Genomic DNA, 15,723 nt, shown 5'->3' with positions numbered 1-15,723 from the left:
GAAATGAGAACAATGAATGTCTGTATTACAATAAAGACTTAGGAGTTAAATGATCATCCAAAACTGTGATTCAGAATTCTGTTATTAAACACTTAGAACATCTCTTCACAGAATAGTTTGAATAACATATGTCTGTGAAGAATGTTGCTCAAAAAGTTTAAGTATTTCTGTAGGTAGCATTCCATTTATGCCTCTAGTACAGGTGTAGTTTTACTGGAGGAAGAATGTGAGATCTGAAGAAACTGAATTTTTTCTATGCCTGCTTTTCTGCCAGAAGTGCTTTTAACATATGAAGGACAATCCTAAATTTCTGAAGTCCAAAACTAATTACTCTTACAAAGAAGTAGTGAGCATTCCAGATAACATGTATGTCAGGGAGAGGGTTCTGAGTTCTTAATTGGTTCGTAAATTTATTCCAAGGAAACAGTAAGCAAAGGGGACAAACTTCAGATCCTTCTTTATAATGACATGCAAAAGACACTGCATCCTTTCAGAAAGTTTAGGTGTTAACTTTGAAATGTTAATTGTTGAGAGAATACTGTAGTTTTATTTAATTAGAGTATGATGTTCAACCATACACTTAAAATTTTCATTGGTATTTGGTGAAAATGTTTAAAGGCTACCAACCTAGACTCTAGATTTTGCCTCTGAGTGTTGGAATTTTTTTTGCAGCCTGACTAGGAAAGTTAATCTTAGGAAAAAAGAAGAAAATAAAGTCAGATTGTAAGACTCTTACAGTTTCATATATTATATTTATATATTATATTTATATAAAAATCATATATTTTAAAAAAATCTATGTTAAAAGCAATCACACAACTGAAATTTTTCACCACTTCTGGGAAATTGTCTTGATTTTTATAGAAATTTCTACTACTATCAGGAACCACTGTGGTGTATTTTTGAACCAGAAGAAGAATTAAATTTAATGTTTGAAGAACTTCTATAGATTTAGAGTACACTTTATGTAAGATCTTAGAGGTTAGATAGTTTGCTCAGAGGAATAGTTATACTTGTGTGTGAGTAGTTCTATGAAACCCAATTAAAGAAGTGTAAATAAACACAACATTTACTAAATAGTACCACAGTTTTTGTTTGGTTATGGTTTCTCACTTTTGGATTCCAGAGTTCTTTCCTGGAGCCTATTTAGAGAGTAGATGTTTTGCTTTCTTTCAACAATGGGAGTAGTTACACAGGTCAGATTCTCATTTGATTCTTCACTCTACAATGCAGAGAAATATTAAAGTTAAGAATTTCTTCTGGTTTTGCTGTGAGTTTTCACCAATTTACTGAATAACCTGTAAAAAGACACTAAAGGTAATCAACACCCAAAGACAAAATATATGATGTCACTACAGCCATGTAATTTAGTACAGTCTGATTCATCAACCTGCATCATACTCTGGAACATCAAATCTAATGGACCCAAAACATCATACTTCTCAAGTTTTGGTGTAGCAAGGTTTTAGTAGGTTGAGTGAAACCACAACTCACTCCACTAGGAAATGTCTCAGTTAGATTCAGCCACTGGCCACTGCAGAGGTTCATATGTGGCAGGAGTTAGTGAAAATTAATCAAAATGAGACAGTTTTAGCTTTTAAAATTATTGGTATTCTCAGCCAAAACAAGGTATTTTGGAAAGGCTAAGGAATTCTAGTCAGAGGCCCTTACATCTTAGTTTGAAATAGGTAATTTTAATTAATTTTTATAGCAGATCATTTAAATGCTTTTAAGCTTCTGCTTAGTGTGCAATTTATGATATGGAAGCTATTTGAATGTATTTTAGTTCCAGGCCAAAAAAAATCAAAATTGTTAAAGATTAATCTCACCAAAGTGTTCGTTCTGTAAAAGTGGGTTTTTTTGGTGGTTTTTTTTTTTTCCCCTTAAATGGTGTTTCCTTCAGGAATTAGACCAGATGACTTGATTTCTGTTTCGAATGCTTTTACCAAAGCAGTTCCTCTTTTAAGATAGGTAGTCTTTGAAAATCAGCTTTAAAACCCTACAAGTTGAAACTAACTGTAAAGAGGGTGGAATGTATGCAAATTTTTCGGTAGTTTCAAATCTGGCTGTGTTCATAGTATTGGATTATGTTCATCTCCTGAGCCCAATGGCCGGTCACTAGATAAAAAAAATTGTGAGCAATTATAACACTTCAGTTTAACTAGCATCTGTGATAAAGAATTAGAATCACTTTCCTTGCTAGTTGTAAATAAGTCTGTACAACATAAAAAATAAAAATTTCCACATAAATTATCTTTTAAGATAACAAGACTAGGAAAGCCTTGTTCATACAACAAAGAGTACAAGACGAGGAGACTCAGAAGAAGAATCAGAAAATGTCTAGAAAAATTTGGTGAGTTCCAAGTATTATGTAACTTTAATTCACTTTAAAATAAAGATGCAAATAGCAAACAAACCCCAACAGAATATTGATCAAAGGAGACAGGTAGACAGAAATAGCAAACCATTGTGTAAAAAAATAGAGTGATATCTTTTATTTCTTAGTGGAACATTCATTCAGGCTTATAAAACCAATGGAAAAGAACACATCCACTATTGTAAACTATATTACTATACCTACTTATATAGACAGTTTATGATAATATTCTGTTTATGATTCTAGCTCTTCCATGCATCAAATGAATCACAAGACAACATCTATTTTTAAAGGAAACCACTTGTGCTTTCTTTCAGGAGTATGTAAACTTTGCATTGTATTTACCTCAAATATCTCATGTAGATAGATCATATCAATCTCATGATAGATGAGATTATATCATAGTAGTTTCCAGTGATTTCCCAGATATAAACTAATAAATTGTATAGAATATGTGAATATAGAATTCAAAGTGAGCTAAGAGTATTCCCATTTATATTGTTATTCAATTAATTCTATTGTCAGGAAAAAACAGTATTTTATGACTTGTGTTTTTCATGCCATTTAGTAAGCTGGTATTACTGATGAAGTACTTAAACTGCCACTGCTGCTGTTTATTATATGATAGTCATTCAAAGCTTCATGTGTGAGTGGATGCAGGATATAAGTCTGCCCTAGAAAAGGACTGTCTGTAAAGCTGATTCTGAAGAGGCTGAGAACAAGAAAAAATGATATTTGTTATTTCTATTCCTGTTATTTCTTCTGAAAGCAATCCTTCTCTAGGATTGCCTGCATTCTGGAAGAAATCTGAATCCATTTCATGTGATTAAATGTCACAGTCTGAGAAATACTAACTTACTATCTGTTGTGTAGTTAAGCTCTTTAGTGTATATTATTTTCAGCTGGTGAATATACTATAGCTAATAATGTTATAAAAACCTTATTTAACAGGCAAAATAATGTATCAAGGCCAAAGTAATTACTAATGCATTTTGAACTAATTACAGATTTAAAATGATTTTGTATTCACCTGCTAGCAGCTGAGCCCAGGGTTGCATATTTCACTGTAGCAGCTGGTGACAGTACAAGCATCTAGGAAAGCACTTTCTGCAGGAGATGCTTGGAATGCCATCTACTGTTGAAGAAGCAAACAAAACCCACCAAAACCCCTAGCAAAACCTGCTTTTTTGGAGTAGTTTGTTCTAAAATACAACTCTACTTACATTGTTACATCTGTACATGTATTACATCTGAGGCCATCTTTTTGCAGAATATTTAAAATACATTGTGTAAATACAACTAATACTTTGAAAAGGGATCAAATGTGTTCAATTTCGGTATCCTAGCTTTTGTATCAGTTTTAAAATTAGGCTTTCTGCTTTGTTTTATGAGTTCCCTGGGAATTTCAGTTAGTTACAAAACAGGATAAAGCATAAGTAAAAACTAGTGTCATCTTGACAATATAGGTTTAGTAGAAATTAGATCAAATAAGAAAAGTTGCAATCCAGACACTGAAATAAATATCTTAAAAATCCTTATGGTTACAATTTTTGTTTAAATGGAGTGAAGTATTAAGAGAAAGGCCTTTCTCTGGACTGTAAAAAGCAATTTATTTGGTCTTTTAAAAGAAAAAATCCTGTAGAACAACAACTAAAATGGTATTTGATGATTTGTTACTGAAGTTCACTCTGGTAAAATTGTGCATGGAGATTACAGATTTACTCAAGCTTGAATAGTCTTGTAAACCTTTGTGTTGCATTGGGATATATTTATGTCTGTATTATTACTGTCAGTGATATTGGTAAATTTGTGCATTTTAGTCATGAACAAGACAATGTATTTTACAGTCGTCATTATAGTCATCTTCATTTCCAGAAATATGGCTTGCTTACTTTATGCAGCTACTGTTGTATGTTTCACACATCCTGTAGGCAAGACTACAAAACCTTTTTTTTTTTTTTCTTGTTACACAAAATATAAGATTATGGTGGTGGTCGTAAGACCTAAGTGCTATTCCAGCTTCCTATGCTTTTTTTTTAAGTAACTTGAGGTGTAAAAGTAGAGTATTTGTCTTAAGGATTGTACTGGAGGGAAATTTTCTTTCTGGTTGATTATTTGTTAAACTGTTCTTAAAAATGTAGGAAAATAAAGAAGGAAAAACAAAATCTGGCTAATTCAAACTAACAATGTTAATAAAGTGAAAGATAATTAGAATTTTCTTAAATTTTAATAGATACATTCGGATGAATGCTAGCTGTCAAAAAATAATCTTTGGAGGTTGAGTTGTAGTAGTATATGTCACTCAAACATTTTTCAACTCAAATCTCACATGAGACTTGCTATGGGGTCCCTATAATTACACAGAATTATAAATAGTAACAATTTTACATGACAATTGGACAGTTTTTCCTGTGTCCCTTCTTTGAAAATGAAAGTCCAGTATTTTTTTTCTGATTTGAGTCCTGCTATTTTAGGTTGAATTTTTTTTTTTTTTGGTAATGTCACCTGCCTCCAATATCGACATATCTGCAGGATTTATGAAAGTAACATTTATTAAGTTGGAGAAAAAAAAATAAACCCAAATAAACCTGGGTTGTTTTTTTATCAACAAACTTAAATATATATATGTTTTTACAGCTTAACCAGCTAAAATTTTGTTAAAATAGTTAAAAATAGTTAAAAATACCCTAAACATCTAGAGTTAAGGCAGTTACTGCTTATGTAGAAGTCTTGAAGAAGTGTCAGGCACCCATGTGAGGCTTTTCAGCTGGGATGTAGTATGAACACTGAGATTACAGAGAAGTCCGGACTTCTCCGAATGTGTGAGAGAGACATTAGCGTGACAAAATACACTGCAGGACAGATGACAAATGATTATATTGTCTCACAATGTAGCTTCTGAAAGAGAAGAAAATGGGTATTTTTAGGAACATAGCCTTTTTTTGTCTAGAAAGGAGTCTACTGACAGGACAAACTGATTAAATTCAAGGAGGCATTTACCTGTGTCTCATGTCCTTGAAAATGGATTTGGAAATTCATTGTAGTGAAGATTTATGCAATGCTAGCTGCTCTTTAAATGAGCCAATAGAAACTGAATAGGTAAACTTCTATTAAAGAAATATTTACTAAGGCTCAAGGACTCCTTAAAACTTGCTTGCTCTTTTTAACTGCTGCCCTTGACAGCCTTCATATGTGTTGATTGGCTCATTGTTTTGCTCTTACTGCATTTCTAACTCAGGCTGAATTTTGATATTACATGTTGCAAGTTAGCTGGTCTGATCTTTCAGCTATTATATGTGGTGTCAGAGATGAACACCTAACAGGTAATGGATGGTTTACCTAGAGAATATCAGACTGGTGAAACTCCTAATTCAAGAAAGTTAGTAATGTGAAAACCTGAAAAAAAACTTCTGGAACTTTAAGATTGGCAGACACTTCTTCACAGACTGTATTTTCTTCTGTTAATGTTACACAGGCTGAATAATGCTACTGTCATTTAGCTAATTTTATTGTCCCTCTGACAACTTCACTTGATCCAAGACATTCTATTAATTATTGCTTTATATTTTTTGTTTTTCCTATTATTTGCACATGCCTCATTCCCTCAGCAGACACAAGATACCCAAGTGGGAAGCAGCAGGCATATTCCACATAGCAACCAATTATAATGCTGATGGTTACAAATTCTCACTTACACTGTGATAACCAAAATACTCTTTTTTTTTGCTAAATACATGAAAAAGCTGAAGTACCCCAATTTAAATAATGTGTTAGGTTTGGACAAATGCTAGATTTTTAACATTAACCTTTTAATATCACCTCCCTGGTCGAGGCCTCATGCTTGCAATTTTGGATAACCTTCAAAAGAGAGCATCGATCCATGAATTAATTATTGGAACTGCTCATAACATAATGGCTACAATTCAGTGTAGTACTTATTTATTATTACAGTTGTACATGTTATTTTCCCATGTGCTGATTTGTGATTTTGACAATCATTTTATCATTTTACTATCAACATCATAACAGAAAGGGGGAAATCTGACCAAGCTAGGAAATGTCTGAGAAGTATGGGAGCTTTCATCTGTAGAACACAGTGTCTCTGTCTCTTAGTCCAGAAACAAATAATAGGAAACATTTTTGCCCTAATTCAGTTCATATCCTAAGATAAGCAGAGTCTGATTTATTATGCTGGGTCTGAAATAATCAAAACATACTGTCAGTGTCTTCAGTTTTAGTACTGAAAGTATAGGGTTGTTGAGCACTATGTTTTCAGTTGGAGTGAACCACATTTTAGTATATATTTTCTAAAAATATTAGTGTCAAAAATTCACTTTGGAGCTTGTTTTTTTCTGGAACCTGTGATAAAACCATCCCATTTCTAATTATCATCTGAATGTCAGAGTAGTCCTAATCTTACAGAATTTATGTTTATGGGTGATGTTCATCTGGGGTTCATGCAGGGAGCTCATTCAGCCTAGACTATTATTATACAGTAGCATGTATAGGTCTGTGCTTATCCATAAAGTGTGTATGGTACTTGTTGTTTCTCTTGTATCTTCACCACCGCTTCAGTTTGGACATCAGGGATGTCTATCCTTTTCAGCTTGGATTTAGGTAGGTTTTAAATTTATTCTGTGTTACAAGTATTGTTTCTAGGCCAAGTACCCACCTTCTACACCTGCTTGGTCACTAGTATCAAATATCCAGTTACCTCTCAGTGACTGATCTTGGAGATGTTTTTGTGGAAACTGCCGATACTTTTGTTACAAACAGGTCAGAATTAGTCAGGAAAATCACCTATACACATCTTCAAGAAAATTTTCCTTTCAAAAGACATTATTGTCTAAAATATGATCCTTCTTGATTCAACTACCTTTAACTCTCTAAACTAATACAAACTTGGAGCAGTCATCTAAAATGAAAACTTTAATTTTGGTCAAAAATAATTACACTGAATGTTCTAAGGTGAATGTTCTTATAACATCAATAGAATAATCAATGCAGAGAATTAATTCAGTTAATATGGAAATATTTTACAGTTATCCAATTAACACGGCATTTATATTCAACCTCCTTAACTCTCTTTTCTTGGAATTAAACATACTTATGTAGTGTAACTTACTCTTAAAGAGGCGTCCTCTTTCAAGGAAGTAGTTGATTTTATACAATTTGACTGTGTGACTGTGTTAACTCCACTGCTTTGTGTGACTGTAGTTGCTCCACTGTTTTGTCAGGAATGGGTGCAGGCAAAGTTATACATCCTGTGTATGTCATGTGTCTTGATTTCTGATGTGTGAGCACGTAGTCACTAATCCTTTTTTTTTAAGCTTGTACCTTAAGTTTTAAGGTATAGAGCATATCATTGAGATACTGTTACAAAGATTTAGAAAAAGAAGAGTCCACAGGAGGCAATCTAGGAAAATGGATTAATGGGCCTTGCACTCTAAGGCAGGGTGGTGGAAACCTCTGAATGTGGCTGGAGCTGGTAATCTTCCCCCCTTTTCAGCAAAGTCCCTAGTTAGACCAAAAGAATGGGCATCCACCCCAGTGGTCAGGTAACGTTACACAGTGGTAACAGATGCAGTTACACACTGAATGCCATTTTTGGTGAGAAAGAGTGTGAGGCAGGGGGAGAGGGAACAGAGGTTTAGAATTTTAGCATTTTTTTTTTAATCCTATTTTATTTTCAATGCCATTTTCCAAGGTGTATTGGAGAGGAAGCTTTTCTAAATATTTAAAAAATATTGGTGGTGGTAAATATTTTTGAAAGTTTATGATGTTCAGGTACTATAAGAATATATAAATTCCTAAGAAAGATGGTTAAATAACTTCATCAAAATCTTTTAAAAGGGCTGAAGACTGAAATCATTCACTATTGCTTTCTTACCAGCTTCCCATGCAGTCTTCAGCCCAGTTCATGTTGGGTAATGCTAGATTTTTTTTGAAGATTGTTGCAAAGTATTAATGTAGTAATTGCACTATTAATCTGAAAAATTTAATGGAGGGATTCAGCACTGATCTCCTTTTTACTCTTTTCCTTTAATGTGTGATCAGTGTTTTGGAAGGTAAGGGATGAGCCACAAAATGCAGAACTCCCAGCTTGTTGATGAAATTTAAATTTAAAATAAATGTTAAATAAAAGCTGATCATTTCCAATGGCAAGGGTAATTTCTTCTCCTTTGTAAGTATGGCAAGGATTTACTTGTAACCTGAGGTTTTCACAGACTTTGACAGACATTTGTTAAGCAGCATATGTTACCACAAAAGATGAACAAAGCTGTTCATCTAGTGTATGTTTGGTATCTACACAACTCAGTGTATTAAAGTAATTTAAGTTGCAGTATTTTTGTAAGTTTTTTTGGAATGTCTTTTATTTTAAACTGTGTGCCCTAAAGATGTAGGTCTCTGGCTTTCAGATGGGTTAGAACTTCTTTGGTCAGGTGATGGAAGCATCGGCTTGTAAAAGATGGCTTCAAAAATATCTCCTTGATAAGCATTTGTTAGTAATAGACTTCTCAGAAGAATTTTTACTTTTATAGCACCTTTCACAAGCATCACAGAGACACCCTTTTTTTACTACTTATAGGACTTGACTTTTGTATAATCCTTTTCACTTTTCAGAACACTCTATAGAATGGCGTAGCCACACTAGTCCTGTGAATTAGTAGTATCTCCGTTTTTAGACATCTGTGCAAGAAATAGCAGTATCTAACTTCAAATACATAAACTGAATTTATAGTTTTGCCTTCACGTTTTGCTTTTCACTAGGCTTGTATTGAGAAGTTATTGAAGAGAGAGAGAGAACCCTTCAAAGATTGTGTGTTGGCATCATGACTCTTGAGAGAGCTGCTTGCTCTATACTGTCATCTGGGCTAGTGGGGTCTGGAATGCAAAGAATAACAAATGCAAATCCTGAGAACAGTATTCAGTTTAATTCACTATAATGTATGTGGATGTCAAGTAGTTAGCATTCATGCTGTTGTTTTAATTTGAAAGATAGCAGCACTATAGATGTTTTTTTAATATATATAACTAGAAATGTATATTTGAGACAAAATTATTTGCTGCAGTCTTCTCTCAACTATTTTCTATATCTTAACTGTGAACACAGCTGGAGGTAAATGTCAGCATTGTATCTGTAGAGGAAGCAAAATGTGAAGATTTTTTATATAGATCTGAGACTATCCCTTATTGTTCCTCTATGACTTGCTTTAGGAAAACCAGATAGTTCTGCACATTAATATTTAATCTCATATTAATTCTTAATCAAGTTTAGTGGAACATGCATTGCCTATGGAGACTACTGCACATATATTCTGCTTTGGGTTTTGTGCTGTTAACTCCATGTTCTCTAAACTTAAATTTTCGTACAAGTGTCCCACGCTCTGGACTTCATAGGCAATGTATTTAATAAAAATAGCTACAGTAGAAACATCAACAACTTCATTAAATTGATACCAGCAACATCAATTACAACATTAATTGTAATAACAAATAAATATTTGGATGTTTTTGTTTATGGATGAGGGAAATCAGAATCCCAAACAGAAGACCTAGAAAAAACTTCCATCCCAGCCTGTCTTCTTCTAACCATCTCTCTCAGGTGGTTAGGAGATAAGGAGAGCATAGAAAGCTACTGAGCAAAGGAGTGTGACTCCTGGCCTGTAACTTTTTTAAATGAAAGTGGCATAGAGTGTTATATGCTTTATACTCAAACTCAATGTTTCTATGAGACATCAGGTACGCCCAGACTATTCCTACATATCAGATCTCTTGGTGCTTGTAGGTCTGTGGATGGCAACATTGTGAATCTTGAGAGCACTGTTGGGTCTGAGATATAGATATTAAGATGTTTATCTTTGCCAGGGATGGCTGATTCTGCAATCTGGATTTTCCTAAACTTGACTGGGAAGAACTAGATACCGATTTCATTTATTTCATTTCAGATATCTAGGAGATGTATACTGTGTTTTATGGGTCAGTTTCATGGATTTAGGCACCTAAATTGTGCACAGATGTTTTTGTGGCTATGCATCCAATTACGTAAAAGTAGAGAAGAGGTCTGATAACAGAGTGCTCGTTCGTTTACCTGTGACCAACACATCTTTTGGGAAGAATGCCTTATGATTTTGGGATAGTAGATTTTAGGAAGGAGGTTTTACTGATGGCAATAGATTGAAGAAGAGAAAAGTATTAGGAGTTTAAAGGGCTAAGAATAATTTTTATGTTAATGTTTTCATTACTTTTTCCTCCTGCTTCTGTTTTTTTTCCCTGTTCTGCTTTCCTATTCATTCTCTGTGCCAGTGGGACTAGCCATAATCTTTGAGGAAATTTTTAGTACACGGATAGGATCTAACATCAAAAAGTGTTCACTGAGGCTTGAGACCTAACCTAATGATGCTAGCTCCTGGGAAAGATCAAAGGGGTCTGGTACTTGCACTGTGTAGACTTGCAGAGGAACACAGGAGGAATGGTGCTGTGAATGTTTCAAAGGGCAGAGGTTCCAGATGACAAAGTGCAAGGTGCAAAAATTCTTTATTCTTGACAAGTAGAAAATCCTGGCTTTTTTTCAAGTGAAGCCATATATGGAGTTATGTTCTGTGCAAAAAATTTGTGATAAAAGCTTCAAACTCTTCAAGCATTTTAGAATTAATTTAGTGCTTATGCAAAGTGTTGAGTAAATTCCTATGACAGAATTAATCAAAATTGATAATACATAGTAAAGTATTCAATATTCTGCACTGTTGGAATACATTGTCCCAGTCACTGTTGATCCAACACATTATCTGCATCCTGTTGGTGAATAGGTATCAATCAGAAATTGTTTCTAGTGAATAGCTAGAACTGGTATTGTTCTTGGCAGAGTTTTGAGAGGATAAGGCTGAAAAGATGTGGGAAGGTAAAATGAAGACAGGTAGTCTGGAAGAAGCAGAATACAGTCATACTGCTTGGGATTTTTCAGTTGGTCTGTGAGCAAATGGAGGTTTGGGGTTTTTGTCAATCCAACTTCATTTAAGCAATTATCAGTTGCTGATTTTTGAAAAGAGGGAAGAAAGCAATGCATATATATGGTAGTACACAATCTAGTAAAACACAAAGTGGTAACCAAAGGAAATGCAACTGTATACGTGTATGTAGACAAGGTTTCAGACTCTGGAGTCTCTTCAGTCCTTTTCTGTCTAGAAAAAGCTATTTAAACCACTGCAGTTTTAAAAACATGATTTGTTTATTTAATCTAATATGTTATTATTTTAGTTACTACAACTTCTACTCCTACTTTAATCTGATTGAAGAGTCTTTTGGAAAAAGAGTAGTAGGCATTATCCTGAGGTTTGCTGATTTAGATCCAGTATCTCTATTCTCTGACCTTGAAAGATAAATACCTATGGCTGTACACCTGAGATGTTCAGGCCTGTTGATCCATAAGGGCAGTATTCGTTTAATTTCATATGGTAGAATCTATTTTACAATAGATTTTTCCATAGTTTCTTTTCAAATTATAGCTTGCCCTCTATGGTTGTTATAAAGTCATGGAAGATAGTTGCCTAATCCACGGACTGAAGGATGTATGGAGAGTGCTGAAGGAATGCGTCACAGTTATATAATAATGGAAGCTGTTGTCCTCATATAACTGCAGTGTTGGAAAGTGTATAGTGGATGAGACACAGAATTGAAGGAGGAGAAAAGATTATTTCATATACTGTTACATAAAGATGCTAGATCCTCTTGAAAAAAGTGCACCAAAGATTTCAAATTGCACACTTAGAATTAGTGTGCAGTATTGCAAGTTTGATGTCTTTCTATTTTGATCTCAATTCCACATGTGAAAAAAATTGATCATGGTCACTATCTAAAGGAAAGATGTTGATTGTAATCTGATTATGGGAAGCACTCAGGTTTCCTTTGTTTAGTTCAATAGAAAGATTCACAATGATATAATAACTTCAAAGTGTCCAGTAAATGTTTGGAAGGCATATATGGAGAGGAATTCAAGAATTAGCTGTATATTCAGTTTTCGTTGTCCATTTGCCAGGGAGGTGATATTTACATTGTCTAGCTCTAGGCAGGCATACGACTTAGGAACTCTGAATCATTGTCTGAGACTGTTTCCTTCTCACAGTTGACTGTATTAGAGCTTTTAAGCTCCTAATATTGGGAGATCTGAATTGAATGTCCTAAGCTGCCTAGTGAAAAAAGTATGGAAATGCTTTGATTCCCTGCCCATCCCACTCCTCTGCTCTTTCAATTTCCTGTGTCAAAAAACTAGCAGGGAATCTCTTGGCTGAAGATAATATTATGATTAAGATGCATGGTAGAGTGGAGTTTTGACTGCATGAGAAATCTGTATTTTCATAGTTTCTTGACTTTGGAGTATACTCGCGTGGTGGTGGCTGTTGTAGTTTTTGTGTTTTGGGTTTTTGTTGTTGTTGTTGTGTGGGGTGTGGTTTTTTTTTAACTGGAACATTTCTTTGTATATAAATTTCTGAAGTGCAGAAGATGGAAAACCATGCTAGAAGACTTTTTTCTGTGTGCTGCATATTCAGCTTTCCCTTTCTGTAATCCATTTTGGAAGGTTTTTAATGTATCTTAATGTCCATTTATTTAGTTCTGAACCCTTTTTATAGAGGTATTCACTGTGATATCATATGAGGGAGGACATGTGGAGCTATTTTGATGAGCTTTAATTTTCTGTCCAACGTTAAGTATTCACTGAAATTGGGAGCCTGCACTCCCTGTTTAGTTAGGTAAGAGAGTATTCTCCATAGAGACATTCAGAATATCTATTTAGGAGCCTTTTTGGGGTTTTTTGAATATATAGGGAAGCTAGATCCTAACTTGATATTTAAGATCAATATCTGCAATTAGAGGATGTAAATACTCCTATGAGTATTTGTCTCCGTTCTTGGGTTTGGTGGAGAGGAATTGCAAACATCAGCTTGCTCACTCAAGTTAAAGCATGTATTTCAGATAGAATATTTTCCTAAAGGCAATGGACGAGTTTTAGTCACTACTATACAGACATACTGTATGTATTATCTAGTTATTTCTTTTAGGAAGTCCTGGCAAATTTTACTCAAGAGTAAAATTCCTTAGCTTTCTTTCCTTAGTTTTTAGAGTTACATTGTCTGCAGGCCCTGACATCGTTGTAGTTTGAGTACATATAGTGTAGATTTCCCTTTAATTTATTAATTTATGATATTGAATATTAAATGGCATGTTACATGTTACAAATTTACCTTGAATTATGATAGGCAATTCGGTTGTAAATGAAAATTAAAAAAAGTAGATTATAGTTAACGTAATCAAAGTACTTTCCTTTGCATTTATAGCTGAATGTATTGCTGGAAATGTTCTAACAGGATATTCTTTCCAAAGAATTTGAAGGCAGTTATAGAACATTACTGATTTAATTTTGTAACTAAAACCTGTAGACATTTGGCATTCCCCATTTTTAATCCTAAACAGAAATAACCACAGAATACATCTTAATGTAAATATACAACAAATGTTAAAGAAAATCCTTTTAACTCAAAGTAAGAACTTTCTCCCACCCATTTGATATAGATTATAGAGCTTCAGGGTAGTTGTTTTACAACATGTTGCACTCAGTTGTGCAAACTTATCTTTTTAGGGTCAAAGAAGAGCAAAAACCACAGCTGACACAGTAAGTAAAATATCTTAAAAATGCAATAGGCTTGACTTTTCTACCTTTGCCATGTTCTGCTTTCCACACCTTTGATGGTATTAGCTTTCACTAATACCTGGTAGGCTGCAGTTAGTTTGTCATCTGCTTCCTGACTGGCTTGTAAGAGAGCTGCCTGCAGCTTCTTACTTCATCCACATGTTAGCTGGATGTAGGTTCTTGCTGCCTGCTTGTGAACTGGTGAACTGTAAAACTTTATTTCCCTTACATCCTTAGTGGCTGACTTAGTATTGCAGCTAACATTCCCATTGGCTCTAGCTTTTCCGCCTGTGTATTTCTATTAACATTGGATAAGAAAACATTTAAACTAGTGTGGTTTTATTGGTTATTCAGTCACATTATTTGCTTATTTAAACAGGTGGTTTCCCTTTAGTGGGATCACTGAGCTGGTAAATAACGTTCTTCAACCACAGCAAAAACAGCAAAATGAAAAGGAGCCCCAGACGTAAGTAAGCTGCTCTCTGTAGACTAAGTAATGTCTGTATAGCATTAAAACATACTGGAGAGTATGTTTAAAATAATTGCCCATTTAGAACATCATGCTGAGGGCGTTTTACAAGCTGAACACTGTTTGTTTTCCAACCCCTCATTTGCAAAGGGAAAACTGAAAATCAGGTTGTACTCTCCTTATCGGTAATTTAAGTGATTACATTAGAACACAATCTAAGGAGTTACTGCTACTCCATTTACCTTTTTATGCAAATGTTCCATACATGAAACTCCTGGTGAAGTGGTGTCTTGTCTGTGCATGAAGAGCTGGAATGATAAGACATGTAGTATTATATATAGCATGCCTATGCACATGCATGGTATTTGTGATATTGGTCATGCATAGCATGCTATACAAATCTACATAATATGTATGAAGAGCTTTTTAAGGACCAGGAAAATTTCTTTTTTTTTTTTTCATCCTTCTTAAATATCTGTAAAGTTTCAAAACTTTAGCAGATATAAGGTGAAATCTTGGGTCTATCAAAGCTGAGGGAATTTTGACTTTGATGGGGCCAGTATTTCATGCATGGACCTTTCACAGTGCTAAGTCAGTATGAGAGCAATGTGAAAAATTTTACTTTTCTGGGTATCTGAAAATTTTAATATTTAACAGAAACTGGCAAAGCTAGGACTTTCAGTCTTAGGGTAAACTTAAAGCATGTAGCTGGAAATTATTTTCATAAAGTGATACTAAAAATACTTATTCCAATTTTTCAAATTCTTAAAATGTGACTTCTGATATTATTTAAGCTATAAACTGTTGAGTTGCTGTTTTTTCTTTCTTCTAAACGAGAATGCCTTGTAAGTTCACATGATAAAAGAAATGTTTGCTTTTGAACCTGTGCATAGCTGGTTTAAAACATGCATATAACTTGTTGTTAATTGTTTTCTGGGCAGAATCAGTTTTAATTTATTTTGAAATATATTTATTTAAGTGGAGTTTAATACTTGAAGGCCATGAAAACTGTGAATTATATTTTGAGAATACACAGTAGAGTAATTTTCACAAAATTAAATGGAGAAATAGGCCATAAAATTGATATTTTGTAAAGCAATGTATTGTTCTGAGCTCTGATATCCTCACTTGAATTCTTATTGCATATAATATTTATAGTGAAGTTTATTGGTTATTGTTAGATACTGGCAA

At 34.0% G+C, this 15,723-nt stretch overlaps 1 protein-coding gene across 34 annotated transcripts in view; it reads left to right on the top strand.

Moving 5' to 3' along the window:
• Positions 1-15,723, top strand: part of RIMS2 (regulating synaptic membrane exocytosis 2) — a 511,335-nt gene that overhangs the window by 70,206 nt on the left and 425,406 nt on the right. For 32 of the 34 annotated variants that reach the window (XM_080377968.1, XM_080377979.1, XM_080377997.1 and 29 more), the window contains 2 exons: positions 14,013-14,045; positions 14,443-14,529. The exons of the other annotated variants lie outside the window; for them this stretch is intronic. In XM_080377968.1, coding sequence (XP_080234094.1) covers positions 14,013-14,045; positions 14,443-14,529 — 120 coding nt within the window. The remainder of the gene's footprint in view (positions 1-14,012; positions 14,046-14,442; positions 14,530-15,723) is intronic. 34 annotated transcript variants of the gene reach the window in all.

This window comes from Falco punctatus (assembly GCF_963210335.1).
Source record: "Falco punctatus genome assembly, chromosome: 3".
NCBI lineage: Eukaryota > Metazoa > Chordata > Aves > Falconiformes > Falconidae > Falco > Falco punctatus.
Note: the sequence above shows the minus strand (reverse complement) of the source record. Positions and strands in the feature narration are given on the sequence as shown.